The sequence below is a fragment of the Pterocles gutturalis genome, unplaced genomic scaffold (assembly GCF_000699245.1).
Source record: "Pterocles gutturalis isolate BGI_N339 unplaced genomic scaffold, ASM69924v1 scaffold3779, whole genome shotgun sequence".
Lineage (NCBI taxonomy): Eukaryota > Metazoa > Chordata > Aves > Pterocliformes > Pteroclidae > Pterocles > Pterocles gutturalis.
The window spans coordinates 68,956-88,633 of NW_010135445.1; the positions used below are offsets into that span (position 1 = coordinate 68,956).

At 40.7% G+C, this 19,678-nt stretch overlaps 1 protein-coding gene across 1 annotated transcript in view; it reads right to left on the bottom strand.

Moving 5' to 3' along the window:
• Positions 1-12,451, bottom strand: part of LOC104467907 (histone deacetylase 9) — a gene marked incomplete at its 3' end in the record, with an annotated part of 80,357 nt that extends 67,906 nt beyond the window's left edge. The window contains exon 1 of the mRNA XM_010081876.1: positions 12,346-12,451. Coding sequence (XP_010080178.1) covers positions 12,346-12,451 — 106 coding nt within the window. The remainder of the gene's footprint in view (positions 1-12,345) is intronic.
• Positions 12,452-19,678: the final 7,227 nt, after the last annotated feature.

A 19,678-nucleotide genomic window follows, 5' to 3' on the forward strand; every position in this document is an offset into this window, starting at 1 on the left:
CTGGAGCTTGTGTCCTGCTCTGTCCTTTACATGAAGTTACAAGAACTCTATCGCTGATCAGAAACACTTTCAAAGATAAAAAGCAGAAGGGAAATAAATATTCATTTTGAATTTAAGAAAAGGTTGATAGTGAGGTAAGGCAACAGTAATTGCTAGTTTAATAGAGACTTGGAAAGAAGAATAATGGAAGAAAGATCAATTGGGTTAAAACTACAGATGAAACAAATCTCTTCAGGATATTTCATGGAAGGCTCTGAGGAATGCCAGAGGTCTTCGTAAAGCTTTGTGACTGCGAAATAGAAATAGAAGAGTTCATTCATTTTTTGTATGTGCACAGTAATTTCCATTGGGAGGAATGAGTGGAATATACCTTACTGTGCTTCATTAACCTTAATATATACTTAAAACCAGACAGCTGTCATTGCAGACAGCTCATTGACAACATGTGGTCAATGTACAGCAAGATTCAAAAATGAAGACAGGATAAAAGTAAGTTTTCATATTCATCAACGAGGCTTTGTCATCAGGAATATTCCAGTTTGGTTATCCTGTGTCAAAGGGAGCCATGTCAGAAACAGGAAAAGGCTAATTGGATTTAAGATGATTAAGAGCTTGGAAAGACTTCCATAAGCAGAAAGAGTCTGATTTTCATTTGCACTACTATGCTTTTTTTGCAATGGAACACACACTATTTATATCCGCCCAAGCACCCATCCATTTACGTTGGAAGAGGAAAACTGTATAATAAATGAGAATTATTTACACAACTACAGGCCTTCTGGGGAGTGCACGTAAGGGTTATGTAACAACAAAGTAGATTTAGTGCAGGAATGTAAGATTAATCTATACAGCCTTTCCCTTTTGCAGAAAGCAACTACTGTCTTAACAGGTAGACTTTATAATTACATTCATAACCACAAAGTTCAAACATCTGAGCACGTTACCTAAGGAGAAAGCTGAGTTTTCTTCTCTCTACTGAGTTTTTGGACAATTAGTCAAATACCAAGTCGTGACAGCTGGACACACACAACACATTATTTCCTACATAAATGTTACCAATGGATGCTTCTAGTTTTCCATCCTGTCCCACTTGGGACACAGTCTGTGGCTGTCCCCAGTTCAGAGATACAGACTTTCACAGCAATTAAAACCTCTCCCTCTCAGATCTTGTACATTCTGCTGGAGGTGCTCCTGTGAACAGCACGGCCGTTTTGAAGGGCTCTGATCCAAAAAACATCTGCACTTGATCAGGCCAGGTTCGGCACAGCCCAGTGCCAGCCACAAGAGTCAAACTGTGCCTCCAGTTTGAAACCACATGCAGTAAGAAGTAAACAGCAAACAACCATGACAACCATAGGGTCCTTCTGACCTGCATTTGCTAGCATGTCAGCATCAGTTAGAGTTATTTTATGGTTTTGGTTTACACAGGGAAGTATTTGATACGAGTACCTAAGCAGCAACCAGGGAACTGCATCACACAAAGGAAAATTTTTCTCACATAACTTGAATTCTACCAATTTCCAGGTTTTCTGGAAAGGATAGGGGCATACTGGAGCACTCTGAGGCTACAAAATTAAATGAGGATAGGAGGGATAACAGTGGGAGAATGTCTGGCAAAACATTTTCTCCACAAAGAGAGGATTAAAAAAAAATGAAGTAGAAATCACTCACAAGAGCCACCAAGGCTGTCCTGGAGCAAGCTCTTCACATGGCACCGCACCAGAGCTGGTATGTGCCCGGGGTGCAGATGGCCACTGCTTCCAGCATGTTCAATTTTGATGCAGGTTGCTGAAGTCTACACAGATACAATTTTCTACTTAGTACAAAACAACGCACATTGGTAGGGTATTTTCGTTTCATACTAACAGATGAAACATGCCCTATAGATGATGAGAGGTAATTATTGACAGCTCCATAAGGACAGTATTAGCATAAATTCTACTTAACAGTAAAGTGCTATGTAGTTAACTGGAGTTTAACAAGGTGCTAACTGGGTGTGAAATTTTAGTCTCTGTCCTTTAAATGCTGAGAGGAGAATGGGGTGTATTCTCCCGACAGGCAAGATTTCCCAGGCAGCAGTTTCACATGCATTTGGAGCCACTATATGCCAGAGCTGAAGTAAAGAGAAACTGTTGTGCCTCTCTTCTCCGCTTGTGGCCCCTCCAACCATGAAGACGTCCCCCCTTCTTCCCCACACCACAGCACACACCTGCAGCGGCACAGGGAACCAGGGGGCATGTTTTAACCGGGGTCAGCTGTCCACTCCATCAGTCCCAATGGACACATGAATACCTGTGCCGGTACAAAGTATGTGACTGTTCAGCAGAGGAATGAGAGCCTAGGACCAGGGAGAGGATGGCATCACTGCTCTCCCCTCCCAGCAATGCCAGCTGCCATCTCTACAGCTATGCATTGAGACCTTACATCTATATAACCATCTATATACAGTAGTCACAGATAACAAAAAATGAAAAAAAAAAAGAGAAAGAGGAAAATTAAGAAAGTAATAGTCCATCTTTCTATATTCACACCCTTCTTTCTGAATCTACAGGAGAATACTAGAGCCTATTTCGCTGCTAAATGTTTTATAACCTGCCCTGCACCTGGAGCTCCTGGTCACTACCAGAATAAACCTAGCAATAGTATTCCCTAGAGGTAATAACAAAAACAGGTCCTTAAGAATGAGTTCCTGGGGTCTTCGGGAATAAATGTGTGCTCCTGCAGATCTCTGGATATCTGCAGATGAAGAATGGCAGACAGACAGCGAGGTTTACAGGATGCGCATCCACTTCCTGTGGGCTGCTAAGCCTGCAGGAGGAGGAAAATGATTTTGCCTTACGCACTCATCTGACCTCACCTGAACTATCTTGTCAAACGCAGCATTCCTAAAAACTGTAATATAGCCATACCAAAATGTCCCCAGTGAGGGAGGACAGAGTAAGATTAGTGATAAGTCAATGTATATACATCTCCTGTAACTGTACATACATACCAGTCACGAGAGAGAGGCATTCACTCTTAGACAAGGTTTGAGAATTTTAGCCCAAGGGTAATTTTTTCTAAATATTCCCATTTCTATCTATTTATTTTCTGAACAAAACAGCTGTGTCAGGATCCTTAATCATCCATAGCATCACCATTACTTAATTCATTCCTTCTTATTCCTTTGCCTATAGCCCTTTGATGTTGTCATTTGTAATTTCCCTTCTTCCCCCATAAGTTCTCCAGCTGCCCCATTATCATTCCGTATGGACTGGCATGAGAGGGAAATAAAAAAAACCAACCCAGAAAACTGCTTACTAGGCCAAGCAGAAAAGGCAAGATAGGGATGGTGTAAGTGGCGCAGCGGTGGGAATTTATTGAAAATCTCTGGTGAGATTGCTCTGCAGTTCCTCGAAGAAAGCTGAGCTACACTTGGGGGGTGGTGGTAAGGAGTTAGGGATGGTGAGAGGCAGCAGAATTTGTAGTGTGTCCATAAACAGACAGTGTCCTACACCTCTCCCTCTTCCAAACAAACTACTCATCCTCGGACAAAAAAATAGAAAAATAGGCTGTACAGTAGCAAGGGAAATCCACGAATACTAGCTTACTGTGTGACTACACGAGTAAAACAGTCCTGAGTTGTTTTTTACAACTTTTGCTGATTCTAAAATACTTCTGCTTTCCCTGTACTCTTCATTATGGCTTTGGAGGTTTTTTTGACAGCAACTTCTCTCATCTCGGCTGAAGTTGATTGTTTTTGTAACTGTTTCCATCTATATTTTCCCTCTGTACACTGACAGTTAGAAGTATATTTCAAACTCCCTTGGTTTCCACCTCCCACATGGGTCTCTCTCATCTTCAGTGCCTTCCCCACCCTCCCTCACAGCAGCATTTTAACACAGGGCGTGCTTGTACACCTCATCTCTGCACTACTACTCCATTTATAAAACTCTTGCATATTTTCTTCAAACTTCTTTCCCTCCTGCCACTCCTTCCCTCATACTCCTTTAAGTATAGGTAATACTCTTTGAACCTAGGTAAGACTTTTTATTTCCTATGGAATTCCTTCTATAATAACTATCACCAATTTTTAGTAAGAAACAATAGTGTAAAACTTTATTCTTCTGAAACAGATCCTGTAAGAAAAACAGTGTCAGCAAATAAAAGGATGCCAACTTTCTGACACACGTGTGGGAATGAGTGGGTCTGTCTTTGGAGCATGGAACAGTTTTGAGCAGATGCACGACACAGGCTTGTGAGGATCTACCAGACTCCTGAGGTAAAGTGCTCTCCTGAATTTAGGCTCCACTAGATTTCAGCAGCTGCTGTGCAAGGATTTTTATGATGAGCATTTTGAGGTATCTAAGTAATTTCTATACAGTCCCTTAACAATATGTATCTACACGTAAAAGTAGATATGTTAATATAAAGACTCATACTCAGGGTTTTCCTTTTGCTATTTCTTACACCATTCTGTGCCTCACACTGATTCCATCACTATTCATGTCCACATGAAATCTCAAAAAATCTAGGCATTTTATTTTATGTTTCTTGGTGATATTGTAATATGTCTATTCTTTCACGCATTTTAAAACTTCAAGGTCAGATTTAAATTAGAATATCAAAAACTTGAACAGTCCAGGAATTTTACTTCTTTTGTAGCCACAGAAAAAATACTTCACAAGGCTTAGGAAAAAGACATGCTTTTCAATAGAGATGTTGATCTAGAGATCAAAGAAGTAGATGAAAAGAACTAAGAACTTACTGTCTCTGCAAGAAAAGGAGTTGTGAACAGGTAAATAAAAGGCCATTTTACTAAACTTAAATAGGAGTAGCAAACACCAAAAAGAGTCTCTAAGATTAAGCACTAACAGTCTGTTTTTCCTATTCCTTCTCATATTGTTACTGCACAACACCAACAAGGTGGTCGCCCTGGGCACCAAGAAAGAAAAAGGAAACTTGGATTAAGAACAGAACAATTGGGGGAAATTATTAAATTAACATTAAGTTTCCTCATTATTCCATTCCAGACTTTACCGAAATTGGATAGCTGTGGTTCCTCCCTGTGGCATGCAATACCTTCAACCACAGAGATCATGAAAGAGAACAAGTCTTTGACTGTAAAAACATGATTTATACATTTGGCATTTTCATGGAATTCATTCTGTTCCTTCTCTTGGCTTGCTTTGATGAGACTCAGTTTCATTATGAGAAGGAACATGTTATCATTAGAACAAAGCATCCTGCATTTCAGGCACATTCATCCACAAGGGGCTTGAATTCTTGGAGCTCTTTGTCGTGTTTGTATACTCCACAAGCCAGGAGTTTACAACCAGGAGACACAAAACAAACAAAACACGTGTTGGCTATGCTCAGATTATACGAGATGCCAAAGCACCTTTATAGTCATGCACAGAACTGCCAGTCTGACAAAAAGAAATTAGATGCTTATTATATAATGGGAGTTAAACCAGCAACGTATTATTTAACCATGCAAAGGCTTCCACTGATTCTGCAAGCCTTTTTACACAGGTCACTTTTTAAAGGAGAACAAATCGGGTGCCCCCTGATTACATCCAGAAAGTGCACAAAGATAGCAATACGCAATTTATTTAGAGAACAAAGGCAAAAAAAGAAAAGATGGACTTCATTAGATAATTATAATCCATTAATATCTCACTATTTTATAAATTGCCAGCTTCCTGAGCAACAACTGCAGTCAGAGGCTGCACCGACACCCATCTGAAGATCTGCCACTTTACTGTTTCTGTTGCCCTTTAATAACTGCCACCAAAAGTTTGCTCCCAGTTAAACACACATGAACACAAACATCCCAGTGAACTTCCTTAGGGGAGAATGTGCCTTACTGTGTTTTTGAATGGCAATTCTCCTTTAAGATTCAAGTTTTTCTAGTGAGCAGAAATGTTTGTGAAGCAGCCATAAAGAACGGTTTGCTAAAAATGTGTAAATTTGCTGAAACTTCCTGTTAGGTCTGTGAAAAGCACTCAGAAGGTTAATTGAACAGCAGACATTACTTTCATGTAACAAAACTAGACCGGCCCATTTTGGAGAAGCTGTGTGCATATGTGACATGTTCACACTGAACACGGAGCTTGATGGTGCCAGCCCCTAAAAATAGCACCTGGATATCCTTGTTCTCATCAGCAACCACAGCCCTGGCTTCTCCGTTGTTCAGTGCATCGATCTGGCAGCCATCTCCCTCCTCCAGAAGAGACAGGAGCAGTGATACCCTGAGGTACTTCATTTTAGTAGAAGGGGAGGAGATAAAGAAGATGTTTGCATCTGCTGCAAGTACACGTTTTAAACAATATCCCTGCCCCTCAGCAAGCAGTTATCATGTTGTTTTGGCAGCAGGAAGGAATCTGTGGTTTTTCTTGAATGTTGCTCTTCTTTATATAAACTACCAGAAATAAAGCAAAAACGACAGAATGCTCTGTCTATAAATAATCATTCCGGTGTACAGTTATATTGGGAGGTAACTCAGATGGCATGATAATGCCTAACAGGCTAATCTTAGACCTGTAATGCCATACGATGAAAATAACTAGGCTAAGAATAACTGACCCAGAGGAGTCAGCCTGTTAAAGAGATCCACAGAACAGGGCATTTTAGATTTTCATGTGTTTAACAATAATGTCTGCCCATTAGTTTCTCTACAATATTTTGGATTGTACCCACCTTATAAAAAACCCACCCACAACAGTAGTTGGGAAAGGTTAAAATACAATGACACCTGAAACCTTCCCCATCATCTGTACCAAAACCTGAAATTAATGTACACATAGACATAATGTTAGCAGGCTATGTATCCTGCTTTCTCACAGCTTTTGCTTTCTTTGCAAAGACTGTGCAGAAGAAAGGGGCCAGGCAGTTGGTACAGAACAGACGTCTGATTAAAGCTCTGGTGGCAGGAAGACTTACAAGTGTTCCTCATATCCTATGCAAACCTTAATGCTCTAAATGGATCCTGTACACAGTTCTACAGGAGGGAAGACTCTGGCTGAAACCGTGTGTGTTTGAGTGCAGTGCAAACCAATAGGTGTTATAAAACTGAACAGCTGAAAAAATAAACGGCTGACGTAAAAAGCTCCTTTCTGATAAAGTGATTTAACTCAACACACCAAAGATGGGAGCTAGTGTCCTAGTGCCCGTACTAGTGAACCTCTGTATTAAATGCAGTGTTTAACTGTATCTGTAAAAATGCTCAAAGAGGTTTTGAAATTATGTTCTGCATAATTATGTTTTTTAGTTACTTTCCAGCTTTTCCAGCTTGCTATTCTTGTCAATCTTGTACTTTGAAATTCTTAGTCCAGGCTCTTCCTGCAACTTATAAATAGATTTTCTAACACAAAGTAAGTCTGTCAGGTAATTGCATTGCTCCAGCAACTGGGACTTAAATTTAAAAAAAAAAGAAAAAAAAAAAAGAAAGAAAAAGCAATGTTACAGCATTAAATGACAGATGAAGTTGGCAACATTGGTCTGTACTCAGTGTCTTCTCAATAATGTAAAACAGAAAAAGCAGCTTCATTCCATTTTACTACATTTTAGTTCAACTGAATTAATAAACAATGTCTTGCCCAGCATATATCACTGGGCACAGCCTCTACTCAAAATCAGTAAGATTTTAACTACGTAAGACCTGCAGGTCTGTATTTCTCATCTCTTCTCATTGTATTAATTGTTAAAGCTAAGGCCTTACTCTTCCATAACAATGAATTAAAATACTTCAGCTACTACTATGAAACACTAGGTTTTTTTTCTACCTAGTCTTTATGGCAGGCATGGAAAAAGCCTCTCTGGCTGTTACCAATAACTCCCCTAAACTGAATTTTCACACTCAGTTTTTTTCATTACTCTGAGGAGAATCACAAATAAAAGCTAAGTATATCTATTCTCACTCTCTCTGAAGAGTTATTGCTTGAGATACCACATCTGAAACATTTTATATCTATAAGAAGTTTATGTTACCTGATTCAGATATGCAAATATGTCAGGTTTTTCATGAATATCAGAGCAAACCTTTAAATGAATTTGCTTTCTGCAGTCCTTCCACACGAACAACTGAGAAGGTGAAAGTTTCGTTTGTCCAGAAAAAAATGGGAGAGCAAATATCAGAAAATTTTTTCTGAAGGCAATATAAATGCATGAGCACAAACATGTACACATGGTCACACAGCCATATGGTAGATACAACATATGAGATAAGTTCTGTACATCAGGGTTTACTGAGGGAAGATAGCTCAGGAAGACCTGTCAACTCACGTACAACATGATGCATGTAGCATTGATTTTGTCACTTACATTCAAGTGACACAGCTTGAATTTCCTGACTGGTGCAGAGAATAAAATACTGTGATGACATTCACTTACTACATCTGTGGAATTGTAGGTGTTTTGCAAGCCTGTAGGTAGATGAAGTCAATCAAATTAATCATTCTGAATCATTCTATTCCCATTAGAATAGCTTTGCTCTATAGATTCCTGAGGCTGACAAGTTTCATTTTCCATATTTCACAGAAGGGTTAGCTGACGCAAGCAGGATTGCATAACTTGCTCAGGTCACCTGTCAACCTGGTGACAAGTCAAGGCTTTAAGCTCAAGATCTCCTTGAACTCTTGATTTTCCAACACAACAGCTTTGGGCAGGAAGCAGAGGATGCCTTATCCAGTAAAAGCCAAGGTGTAATCTAGGCAGGCCAATGCCAGAGTGTATGTCAACATATGGCCAATGAAGCAAATGTAGCAACTTCACCCTTTGGAAAAACAGCACAGTATATTCACTTCACCAGAAGTTAACGAACTTGGCATTACTTCTTAAAGTCCTACATCTACTGATACCATGGCTGGGTAGGTTCTTTCTTCTCCTTCACACAGCGGATATCTGTTTGACTAACGTAGCCCTGCATTAGTTCTATATTGACTACATTTTAATGACCATTCTTAACCATGGACTGTGCTGCACCAAATGCTTTTTTTCAAGGACTTACAGTTTATTACTCATATTCTGGTAAGAGGCCAGCTGAATGCTAGGGTCCACTGTGGTATTATACAAATGTGGAAGTCGAGACTTTTTGGGTGAAATAAGAGCAACAGCAAAGTTAAATACTACTTGCAGCTAAACAAGAGGCTTTAGATTCCAGATCTATTTTGTAAATTGTGAAACTAAGATAATTATGGTATCAAATAAGGATGCATCAGCATCATTTTCTTAAAAAAAGATGCACATCACTTACTGCTGCATTTTACAGCAACAGTACCATATGGGAGAATCTAGTTCAGTCTTCTCAAGATAGCTGAAACTGCTCTCTGCAGTAAGGTGTAGGTGTCTGCAAATCACACAGCTTCTTGAGTCAGTGCCGATCTAGACTGCTCCATTCATAATTAAACTTTTGATTGGTACCTATCCAGATCATCTCATTCATAGTGTGATTTACAAGCAGGGATGGAGACAGGCAGGGAAAACAGTAATTGAGGGAATACCAGAAGAACTGCATCACATGACAGAAGTATTTCCTACACCTGCTATTGTCAGAAATTCCCTAGAGAGTTTGCTTTGCAAATAACTATCATTATTCAATCTGTCCTCTTTGGGGATGGCTCTGGCCCAGTTTAAAGTCAGAGTTGTATAATACATGCAACATACATCTGGAAGCCAGAAAACCTAAAAATCCATTGAGTGTTTAAGTTGTGCTTCCTTCGAAGACTTCAAGAATATCAAGGGTTCAGACTGTAAATGTTCAGGGATCTGCTCTTTTCCTAAATACGTGCAACTTTTTACCTGAGCAAAAGCCATGTACATGTGAGGATAACTTTAAAGTAAGGACACTGCAATAAGTAAAATTAAGATGACTGAGTCTAGCTACTCCAAACACTAAAGCACATCATCATACCCTGGCTATTTCTTTCACCCCTATATGCAGCATAGAGGGAGACAATACCCGAACATTTACCAGGACTGATCCAGAAAGACTCTGGACTTGAGGGAACTGAATGTAATCAACAGCAGCATGAGGCTTTGTGGTTTCATGTGACATGAATTAAACTGCAGACAATGTACAATGTTAACTACTTACAGTCTAGTTGTGTGTTTTAAAGGCCAACAGAAACATTGGGAAATATTTTGTGTTCTACAGAATATATAAACATTTTTTTACCTGGACAATGTTCTTGACTAAGTTGTTGGGTTTTGGGTGGGTTTGGTTTTTTTTTTAAGTCTAAAACCCCTCTCTATTATACTTGGTACTACAGACGAATTTGTTTATGTTATATGGGCCAAAAGTAATATCAGATAAAAATCAACTGTTACATTATATTCTTGTCTCCAGTGAAGAAAAGCAGAGCTATAAACTTACAGAAAATTACCTCCCTTTCTTGTGTTTCAAGTGAGAATTGCTACATTAGTTGGCAGTTACAAGGCAGCATAGTGAGCTAAAAACCCCAGATTTTCACTTGTGTACATCTACCTTCAACTTGACAAAGCATTAAAAAAAAAACCAAACAAAAACACAACAGCGGGAATGGGAAGCAGGCAGTCTTATCTCTTTGACCAATACAAGAGCACTGGACACCTGCTGAGCTGTTCAGGAAAACCAAAGAAAAGCAATAATTCTTGAACAAGAGTTCAGCACTGTAGATGTATTTGCACAACTACAACACTTTCAGAGAAACTTCCGATTTTTACCCCCTGTCTTAGCTAAAGCTTCACTGTTGATATTTGTAAACAAGTCTTTCACCTGATTTCTGTCCTGTAATTGGCGATCATGTCTCTTCTAAGAAGTTAGAGAAACAGTAAATTCTTTGAGAGATCCAAAAGGAAAAAAACTAATTCAGCATGTTTATAAAGGAACAGGAAAACTGCCAGTCTTAAACATTATACCTGTTGGAAGTCTGCATTCCCCTTAGGCATTCCCATTATTCTAACCTGCACATAATAGCTTGTCAGTCCTTCACTACCTCCCTCAGTCTATAATCATTATGATGTAGCCTCTTCTTTCTATACTGAAAGGCACTGATCAGGAGGCTAAGATATATTTAAGTGTTTTCTAATAGAAAAGATATTACTATTTCACAAATCTCTCACAATTTATTTTATATCTGAAACTAGAAGTCTGCTCTAAAATTGTATGTAAGAAAGAAACACAAGTAAAACCTTTAAGTTCTTTTTCTATAAAGCAAGAAAAGCAAGAGTTTTTTAAACAAACGAACAAACATGAGCTCAACAGGTGTACCAAAAAAGGCAATATGTGAAGAAAACTGTGGTCTCCACACATAATTAACCTTAAAACCTGAGAAGCACTGACAAGTTTGTGAAAGAAAAAGCAAAAGAAAAAGGGAAGTAAACTAAGACTGAAGTACACATAAACAATTCACCCTGCATTCTACATACAGGTGCTCTATAAAGCAAATGCTATGAAAAAGAAAAATCAGAAGCCTGGGATTAAAAAGCTATAATACAGATAACATTGTGTCTCAAAAGACACAGTTTCAGCCCAAGAAAAACAGAACTGGAATTCATAGAGTTTAAGAGAAAATGGGCCTGTCTAAATTGACATTTTATCTGAATGGCAACAATTCTTCCAACTTAATTCATCCGCAGTGCATGTATTGGGTCTGGCTGCGATGGAGTTTATATCCCCATAAGGATATATATATGCAGGTCTCAGACACAGCTAGCAAAGAAACTACAAAATTCAAGTGTAGCTTCAAATACATGAGGAAATGCCCAGTGTTCTTCCAGAGCAGCTTTGAAATGCCTTCATTGAAAAAACACATTCAATTTACATCTCACTGAGTCATTACATATGACTACCATAGCCAGGTTCCCAATATTTTTAAAGTAACAAAATAAGCCATGCCTATTTGAAAGTAACACTGTAATGAAAAGAGAAAGGGATTAGTATTAAACTTCCTTTGTAGGCAAACCGGAGAAAAGGAAAGTCACAGAAAGACCAAATCCTGTTTACAACAGACATATGACCAGAATTGCTTATGAGGGTTCTAACTGCAGCCTCCTGACAGGAGCTGTGTGAGGAAGCCTCTCTCTGAATAAGCCTGTACCACAAGCCCCATTTTGCAACCACGCAACAAAACAAACAAGGAATCCCAAACTGGATTTCAGTTGTGAGCATTTTGCTCTGTCTGGAAAGCGGCACACTGAAGGAGACAAACTCCCCACAAAAGCAGCAGCTGCTATCTTAACATACTACTGCAATTATTTAACAACAACCCACATAAAGCCCACAAAAATAAATTCACTTATTTAAAGAAGGGATGTTTTCTCGACCCACTAGGCTGTATTTTCCCAGTCATCCGCTGAAGTCCGAGGTACGGAGCTGTCTCTTACCTGAGCTGATCATACTGTGCATTCTCTGCTGAGCCAAGAGCTGTTCACGTCCAGAAACCCCATCTGAGGAAAAACACGATTCACTCTCGTAAATTGTCTGCAGCATATTCCAACCGGTCTGCACTTCAGCTACACGAGAGATTCATCACTGCACTTGCACAGGGGCATTGGGCATGACCCTTTGCGGTCCTACCTCCTCCAGCGAGCTTTGTAAGCTAACACGCTTCAGCAATTAGCAATATTTAAGCATTTGCACACACCCGCTATTGGGAGAGGGAAAAAAAAGCCCAAATCCCCTCTTGGCAGCCCCTGCCTGCTGGAAGGGAGCCGGGAGCGCGCAGGGGGCTGCGCGCCGCCGAGTAGGAGCAGTTGTGTTCGGGCAGCCAACAGCAGGTGGAAGAAGAAATGAAGAAATATCTCTGTGCTTCGGGCTTTCTGGTGGGGCTGAGGGGAAACACAGTCTCCTAAAAAACATAAAACCAAATAAGCCCCCCTCCAGGGACAGGGAGCCCCTGAGGGTTTAGTCCGAGTCACCCCAGCCCGGACCAGCGTTGCTGTCCCCGCGCCCCGCTCGGCTCTCCCTGGGCCAGGCGGCTGGGCGAAGTTGGCGGGAGCAGCAGCGATAACTCATTTGCATTTGAATTGACACCCGCGTGGCCCAGCAGCGGCAGAAATAGAACAATGGCTGGCCTGAGCCAAAAATAGGTCAAGCATGGCCGGGTGATGGGAGCCTGCATTAATGCGTTTAAAAATACCACAGCAAACACAGCTGTCCAGTCTCTGTCTTTCAAACCGCCGGCGTCCTCCCTCTGCCGCTCGGCCTCGAGCGCGATTAACCCCTTCCCCCCTGCCCAGCCTGCTTCCGTGGGGAGACGCCAGGGAGGGAGGAAGGCGAGCAGGCAGTGGGACAGAACCGCTCCTCGCCCGGGACTCACGCCCCTCTCTCTCCTTGCCCTCCCCCTGGGGAGTATTTTCTGAAAACCGAGTAGAACGGCACGGCCGCTGTATCGGTCCTAAAATAACACCGGGAGGTTTTGCTGGCGATGTGGTTTCTGCCTCGCCCACACGCAGCCATCCTGCTGTGCTATTTTTGCTGCCCGTTTCTCTGGCTACGCCGCAGTTGGCTTTGGCGAGGGAGCCGAGCTGCTGCCTGCTCCCTGCAGGACCCGCAGCCTCCTCGGGAGAGGCGATTTCTGAAGCTAATCGGGTTGGGGAGGAGCAGAAGGTGGGGGAAGATGTTAATGAGGGACCGGGTTTTGTACGTGCAGTTATAAGCAGCCTTTCTGTATTTAGCATGCTTGATACAATTCTTACAGTAAGTCAGCAGTTGTGGCACTGCACGTTAGACACGCTTACCAACTATGCACTATTCAGTTGACTTGGTAAAATTTGGCGAGGGGCTGAGCAGCTCACACTTATTTTTAGAAGCATTAGGTGATTTGCTCGGTGTCTTTCTCATTTTTACAAGATGATGTGCTTTCAGAATAGCAGCATTTGACGGTGTATCAGACAACAGCACCATGCTCCTCTGTGTCTTGGCAGGTTTCACGCATGCTGTGTGAAGTTTACTTTTCATAACGATATTTCAAAAGTTGCTATCTTGTTTGCTGATTAATATATCTACACATAGACAAGTTTAATTTCACTGTTACAGATGATACTTTACTTCTCTGGGTTTTGCTCTGCCTTATAGCACCTGTTACACAGGTGACCAAAGCCTCTCACTACCTACATATACGATACAGCAACCTGACCACTCACCTATCAAAATTACGAGTCCCCTTCCATGTCCCTACTCTAGGGCAGCAACAATGGCCACAGGGATATGATTCCTCCCTGCAATCAAGAAGCCAATACAGCAGTAATCTTGGAGCTTTCTAGAAATACACCAAATTCTCAACTATCTTCAGCACTTTTTGCTCCTGAAGATACAAGAATCTGCCCTGTACTTGAGACTTGGTTCTTGGAAAAATATGGATTTGATGGATGGACCACCCGCTGGATAAGGAATTGGCTGGATGGTCGCACTCAGAGACTTACGGTCAACGGCTCAATGTCTGAATGGAAACTGGTGATGAGTGGTGTTCCTCAGGGACTGGTACTGGGACCAGTGCTACTTAACATCTTTGTCGGCAACATGGACAGCGGGGTCGAGTGCACCCTCAGCAAGTTTGCTGGTGACACCAAGCTGTGTGGTGCGGTTGACACGCTGGAGGGAAGGGATGCCATCCAGAGGGACCTGGACAGGCTTGAGAGGTGGGCCCATCACAACCTCATGAAATTCAACAAGGCCAAGTGCAAGGTCCTGCACGTGGGTCGAGGCAATCCCAAGCACAAATACAGGCTGGGTGGAGAGTGGCTTGACTGCAGCCCTGAGGAGAAGGATTTGGGGGACCTTATAACAGCCTTCCAGTACCTGAAGGGGGCTACAGGAAAGCTGGGGAGGGACTTTTTTCAAGGGCATGTAGTGACAGGATGAGGGGTAATGGATTTAAACTGGAAGAGGGCAGATTTAGACGAGGCAGAAGGAAGAAACTCTTTACTGTGAAGGTGGTGAGACACTGGAACAGGTTGCCCAGGAAAATTGTTGACACCCCTCCCTGGAAGTGTTCAAGGCCAGGCTGGATGAGTCTTTGAGTAACCTGGTCTAGTGGGAGGTGTTGCTGCCTATGGCAGGGGGCTTGGAACTAGATGATCTCTAAGGTCCCTTCCAACCCAAACCATTCTATGATTCTGCGATTCTATGATTCTGCCTTTTGACAACGGATCATCTGTCTGCTCTTCAACTAACATGATAGATTGTACCCAAGGTTATTTTTTTTTTAAACTTCTCACAGTTGTGTTACCAAATGAAAGATTCACAATAACAGAGTGCTGTGACACTTCTGTGATGACTAGATTCTTAATGGCACCTTGAAGGTCTGTAGCTCAAGTCTCCTCCATCATTCAAAACTTTTGCTTCCTCCATGTACCAAATGACCTGGTCCTGCTGAGAGTTAGGATCTGTTCCCCAGTCCCCCAGACAGATGGAGACTGCAGGAGCTGGTAACAGAGTTTTGCCTACAGGATCCTGAAGTTAGCATCTATCACCACTGAACACTGCCCTCTCCTTGCCTTCTCTGTTCTCTACCCCCAATTTTCAGCAGCGAAGCTCTGCAGACAGCACACACCCAGCTCTGCAAAGGGGCAAGGACACGGGCAGTGGACACACAGCGACAGGTAGGGTGTCACAGTGCAAGAGAGGGGATGAACGCCACACATACCATCATACTATTGAGAGATGACAATTTGGTATTCTGAACATTTTTCTCCTAAAAATAAAAATACCCAAATGTTTTGCAGGAAATAAGTGGTGCTTTGATGGTGCAGAGCAATAGACATTTATTTAACACGAGGGCGAGGGAGATCACCAGTAAAAACAGAAATCTTCTCTAATGCAGAAAAAGCTTTTTACAGACAGAAGTAAATAAAAAAGCAGAATTGCTTATGCCCTTGAGCCAACAAGAACATGACCCTGTTTAGTGATTGGCGCCTCAAAATAATCAGGTCTCATACTATGGAGAAACACTGGAGGAATAAGTTAAAAACTGGTCAGAACATGGAAAACTCTAGATTGTGGAATCCTGGCATTAGGTGCCCATATGTGTTTATAACTTCTTATATATACAGCTGAATTTTTAAAGATAGCATTCACAGTTCTAATTGACCTCATACTACGGAGAAACACTGGAGGAATAAAAGTTAAAAACTGGTCAGAACATGGAAAACTCTAGATTGTGGAATCCTGGCATTAGGTACCCATATGTGTTTATAACTTCTTATATATACAGCTGCATTTTTAAAGATAGCATTCACAGTTCTAATTGACTTCAAATACTTCAGTAACTAAATAAAAGCAAACTATTTTCAACAGTAGAAAAAAGTACATTCAGATACTGAGCTGCAAGCATTCTTAATTTTGGCGTACATATTTTGGCGTACGTGTTTTAAACTGACAGACACAGAAACCCTCCTACGTTTGCTAATTCACAGATCATAATAACTACAGCATTGTGCTTTATATTTTAGATTACATATAAAAATCATATCAAAATATTTTACTTATGAAGTCAGCCACCCCAAAGGTAGGGCTTTTACAACCTCAATTCTTCTGACTTGCTTCAACGTATTATGCGCCTACTCTGGTACATGCTTAGCTTTAAAACACATGTGTAAATCCATCCCTTTTCAACATAATGTTTAAGCACATGCTCAAATTCTATCAAACACAACAGAATTTAAGCACATAGTTAAACACTTTGCTGAGTCAGCCCAGCTTTTGACTGCATGAGCACATGAGTTTAAATAGCTCCTTTAGAGTCCCACAGGGGAAGGATAAAGGGTTCGTGCCTGAAGAAAATCTGGTTTTTATTTTCAAAGCTATGCGTGTTATAAGGTGACATTTTCATACAGGAACATGGGTTTTTTTGTTCTGCTTTTTCAAATGCATTTCCTAAACTTGGAGAACTTTAATGATACTGGAGGTAAGAGTAAACTGTTGAAATGATTTAGCTCTGGTGAGGTGACTAAATGCAATCGGCAACTTTATAGAAAATGTAAGGCGCGTTAGTAGCACTAAGATCTCATTACAGGTCTTTCACAATGTGTTTCTCTTATTTGCCTTCTGAGTTGCTAAAAACAAATAAATATAAGGAAATTAAATCTGGAAACTGCATTACGGCAACGTTAAGACTGAGAAATTAAGCACTCAGAAAGAGCTAAGATTTCTACTGCATTATTAACTCTGCAACATGATAATTAAGTAGCACTTTTCCCTTCTTACTTTTCTTGTTAAGTACAAACAGTATATTACTTTGTTTTTTTGGCATATCCCATTTCTCACTTACATTATTCTGAAGCATAGCCTTCATTAATATTAATAGCTTAGTTTCAACTTTTGCAGTTTTCTTACTTGTAAATGAATTCTTGCATAGATTCTTCTGCCATATTGCTCGATTGTATCGTATGAATATTACATACAAAATTAAATAAAGAGATGTTCTCTAGCTTCTAGTTGTATGCTTAAATTAGGATACCATAGTCTTACAGGTGTCCCATTCAACCTTCTTTCAGCCTGTTTTTCATTTGTCAAGTATTCTGTGAAAAAGCAATAAATAACAGCATGCATCAATATCCAACAATGTATAAACAAATGGGAGCTAAATTAAAATTGCTGGGGCAATATTAAATCTGGCCTATTTCAGTACTCAAGTTTTGAGTTCCAACCTCTGGAGCCTAAACAGCCCCTAACTAATTTTTGTATATCTAATCACCAGGATTAAAAAAAGAAAAAAAAATTAACTATTGTATAGAACAGATGTTTCTGTAGCCACAGTTCATTAGATACCATTATTACCATGTGAAACCCAGACATCCAGGGTAAATTACTACAGCTTATGCTGGAGGATTAACTAGGTTAACGAACAGCAGAAGACTATTACCACAGAGAAGCAGATGGTTTGGGGAAAGAAAGAAATCAGAGGAGATGCTCAAGCCGTCAGGTTCTGCTCCCTCCTGGAACTAAGGGACTGTATTCCAAGCCTCTGGGGGAGTAAAATGAATCAGTTAATCCATGTGCTCTGCTTGGAAAGATGTATTGAAGCAATGTCTCTGATCAGTTTTCTGTGTAGCAAGCCTTGGCATTGACTGTGCAGGAATATACACTACTTTCTCTTTGCAGTGCCCTGAACCCACAGGATGGGCATTTTTCAAGTGAAGAGAAAACTGCAATTCTGTATGTGCTTAAGCTCAATTCAAGCTTCAAAAGAGGTTTCTAGGACAAAGAAAGACATATCTGTAGCTTTCGGGGATTTTGTGACAAACAATGGAAGAATAAAACTTCACAAAGTTTTGAGGATAAGGAGCACTACACTACATAAATGTATGGGTCTCTACCATCTCTCATACAACAATACGGAGAGCCTTGCATCTTTCTCATGCAAATTAGTTCAGGGTTTTTGGAACTAGCTGATGACTTATCACTTCTTTCTCCTCTTAAAATATGCCTTTCCGTTCATATAAGTGTCTACTAGAAATTAAGTCCTAGATTCAGGACAACACCTCAACAACACAGGCTTGAATTATAAGCACAAGGCTAAAGTCAAGGACATGCTTAAGGGCTTCATAAATTCAAGGGTTCTTTCCTGAACACGAGGCTCAAATAATTTAAAGAAAAACAAACACAGCAAGCTATCAAATAGATAAATAATATTTAGGTTAGGAAATACATACAAAATTCAATTATTCTGCTGACACAGTCATTTATCAGGTTGGAACTAAAATCTCCATATTTTGGAGCAAGGCTGAGGAAAATTCAACACAAACAATACAAGCTATGTAGCCAAAAGCAATGTTAGATATTGCCAAATAAATTCCTCAGACCAGCAAAGCACTTTGTCCCTTGTATGCCATTAATGAGGCAAGTGGAGATACGAGCAATATGGGATTTGCTAGGTCTTCCATGCTGATGCCCAGCTTTCTAGGACAGACATCAGTGCATATGAGCACTGTGTCTGCCGTGTCTATATGCACTCAACACACCTGGATAGACATACATAAAGCAACCCTAGAGCAATAACCTGTAATAGCTTGCGATACATTACCTGTGACAGCTTGCAATACGTTCAGCATACCCAACGCATTTCACGCTTGTTGCACAGCTACTGAGCAGATAATCTGTACCTCCATGCAGCATTTTGCACAGGATTTCCTGATGCTGGGTAGTCTATCAGGTCAGATCAACTGACCTGGTCACTGAATGTTCCTGGATGACAGACTACTAAATCCCCATGGCTGGAGAACCAAGAGGAACACCATCTCTAGCTTGCGATATATGCCTGGGTTTAAGTGCTTTTGGGATTTAAGCCAAGAAATGTAGGCCATGCTTGCTGTCTCGAGAACCACATTGTGAAAATCAATGGCTATGCAAAGGACTTAGGATCACAGCAGACGACAGGTAACTAAATATGAGCTCCTAGGATTACACCGGGACCAAAAAGGTTAATACAATCCCTGGATATATACAGAAGGTTATATTGAATAACAGTAGTGAGGTGATACGCATATACGAAAGAGAATATTCTTGGGACACTGTAACTTGTTCCAGTATAGATATCTGAAAAAAGAGTGCTGAAAAACTGAGGACAGACAGACATGCCACAGGCATTAAATAAGTTTGGAAAACCACTGAAAATTAGAAACTCAGACCTGAGATACCAAGTTTACTGAAGAAGTTCTGGGTGGTGTGGCACTCTCTATATACACAGGGCAAGATGCCCAGTGGTGTAGTAAAATG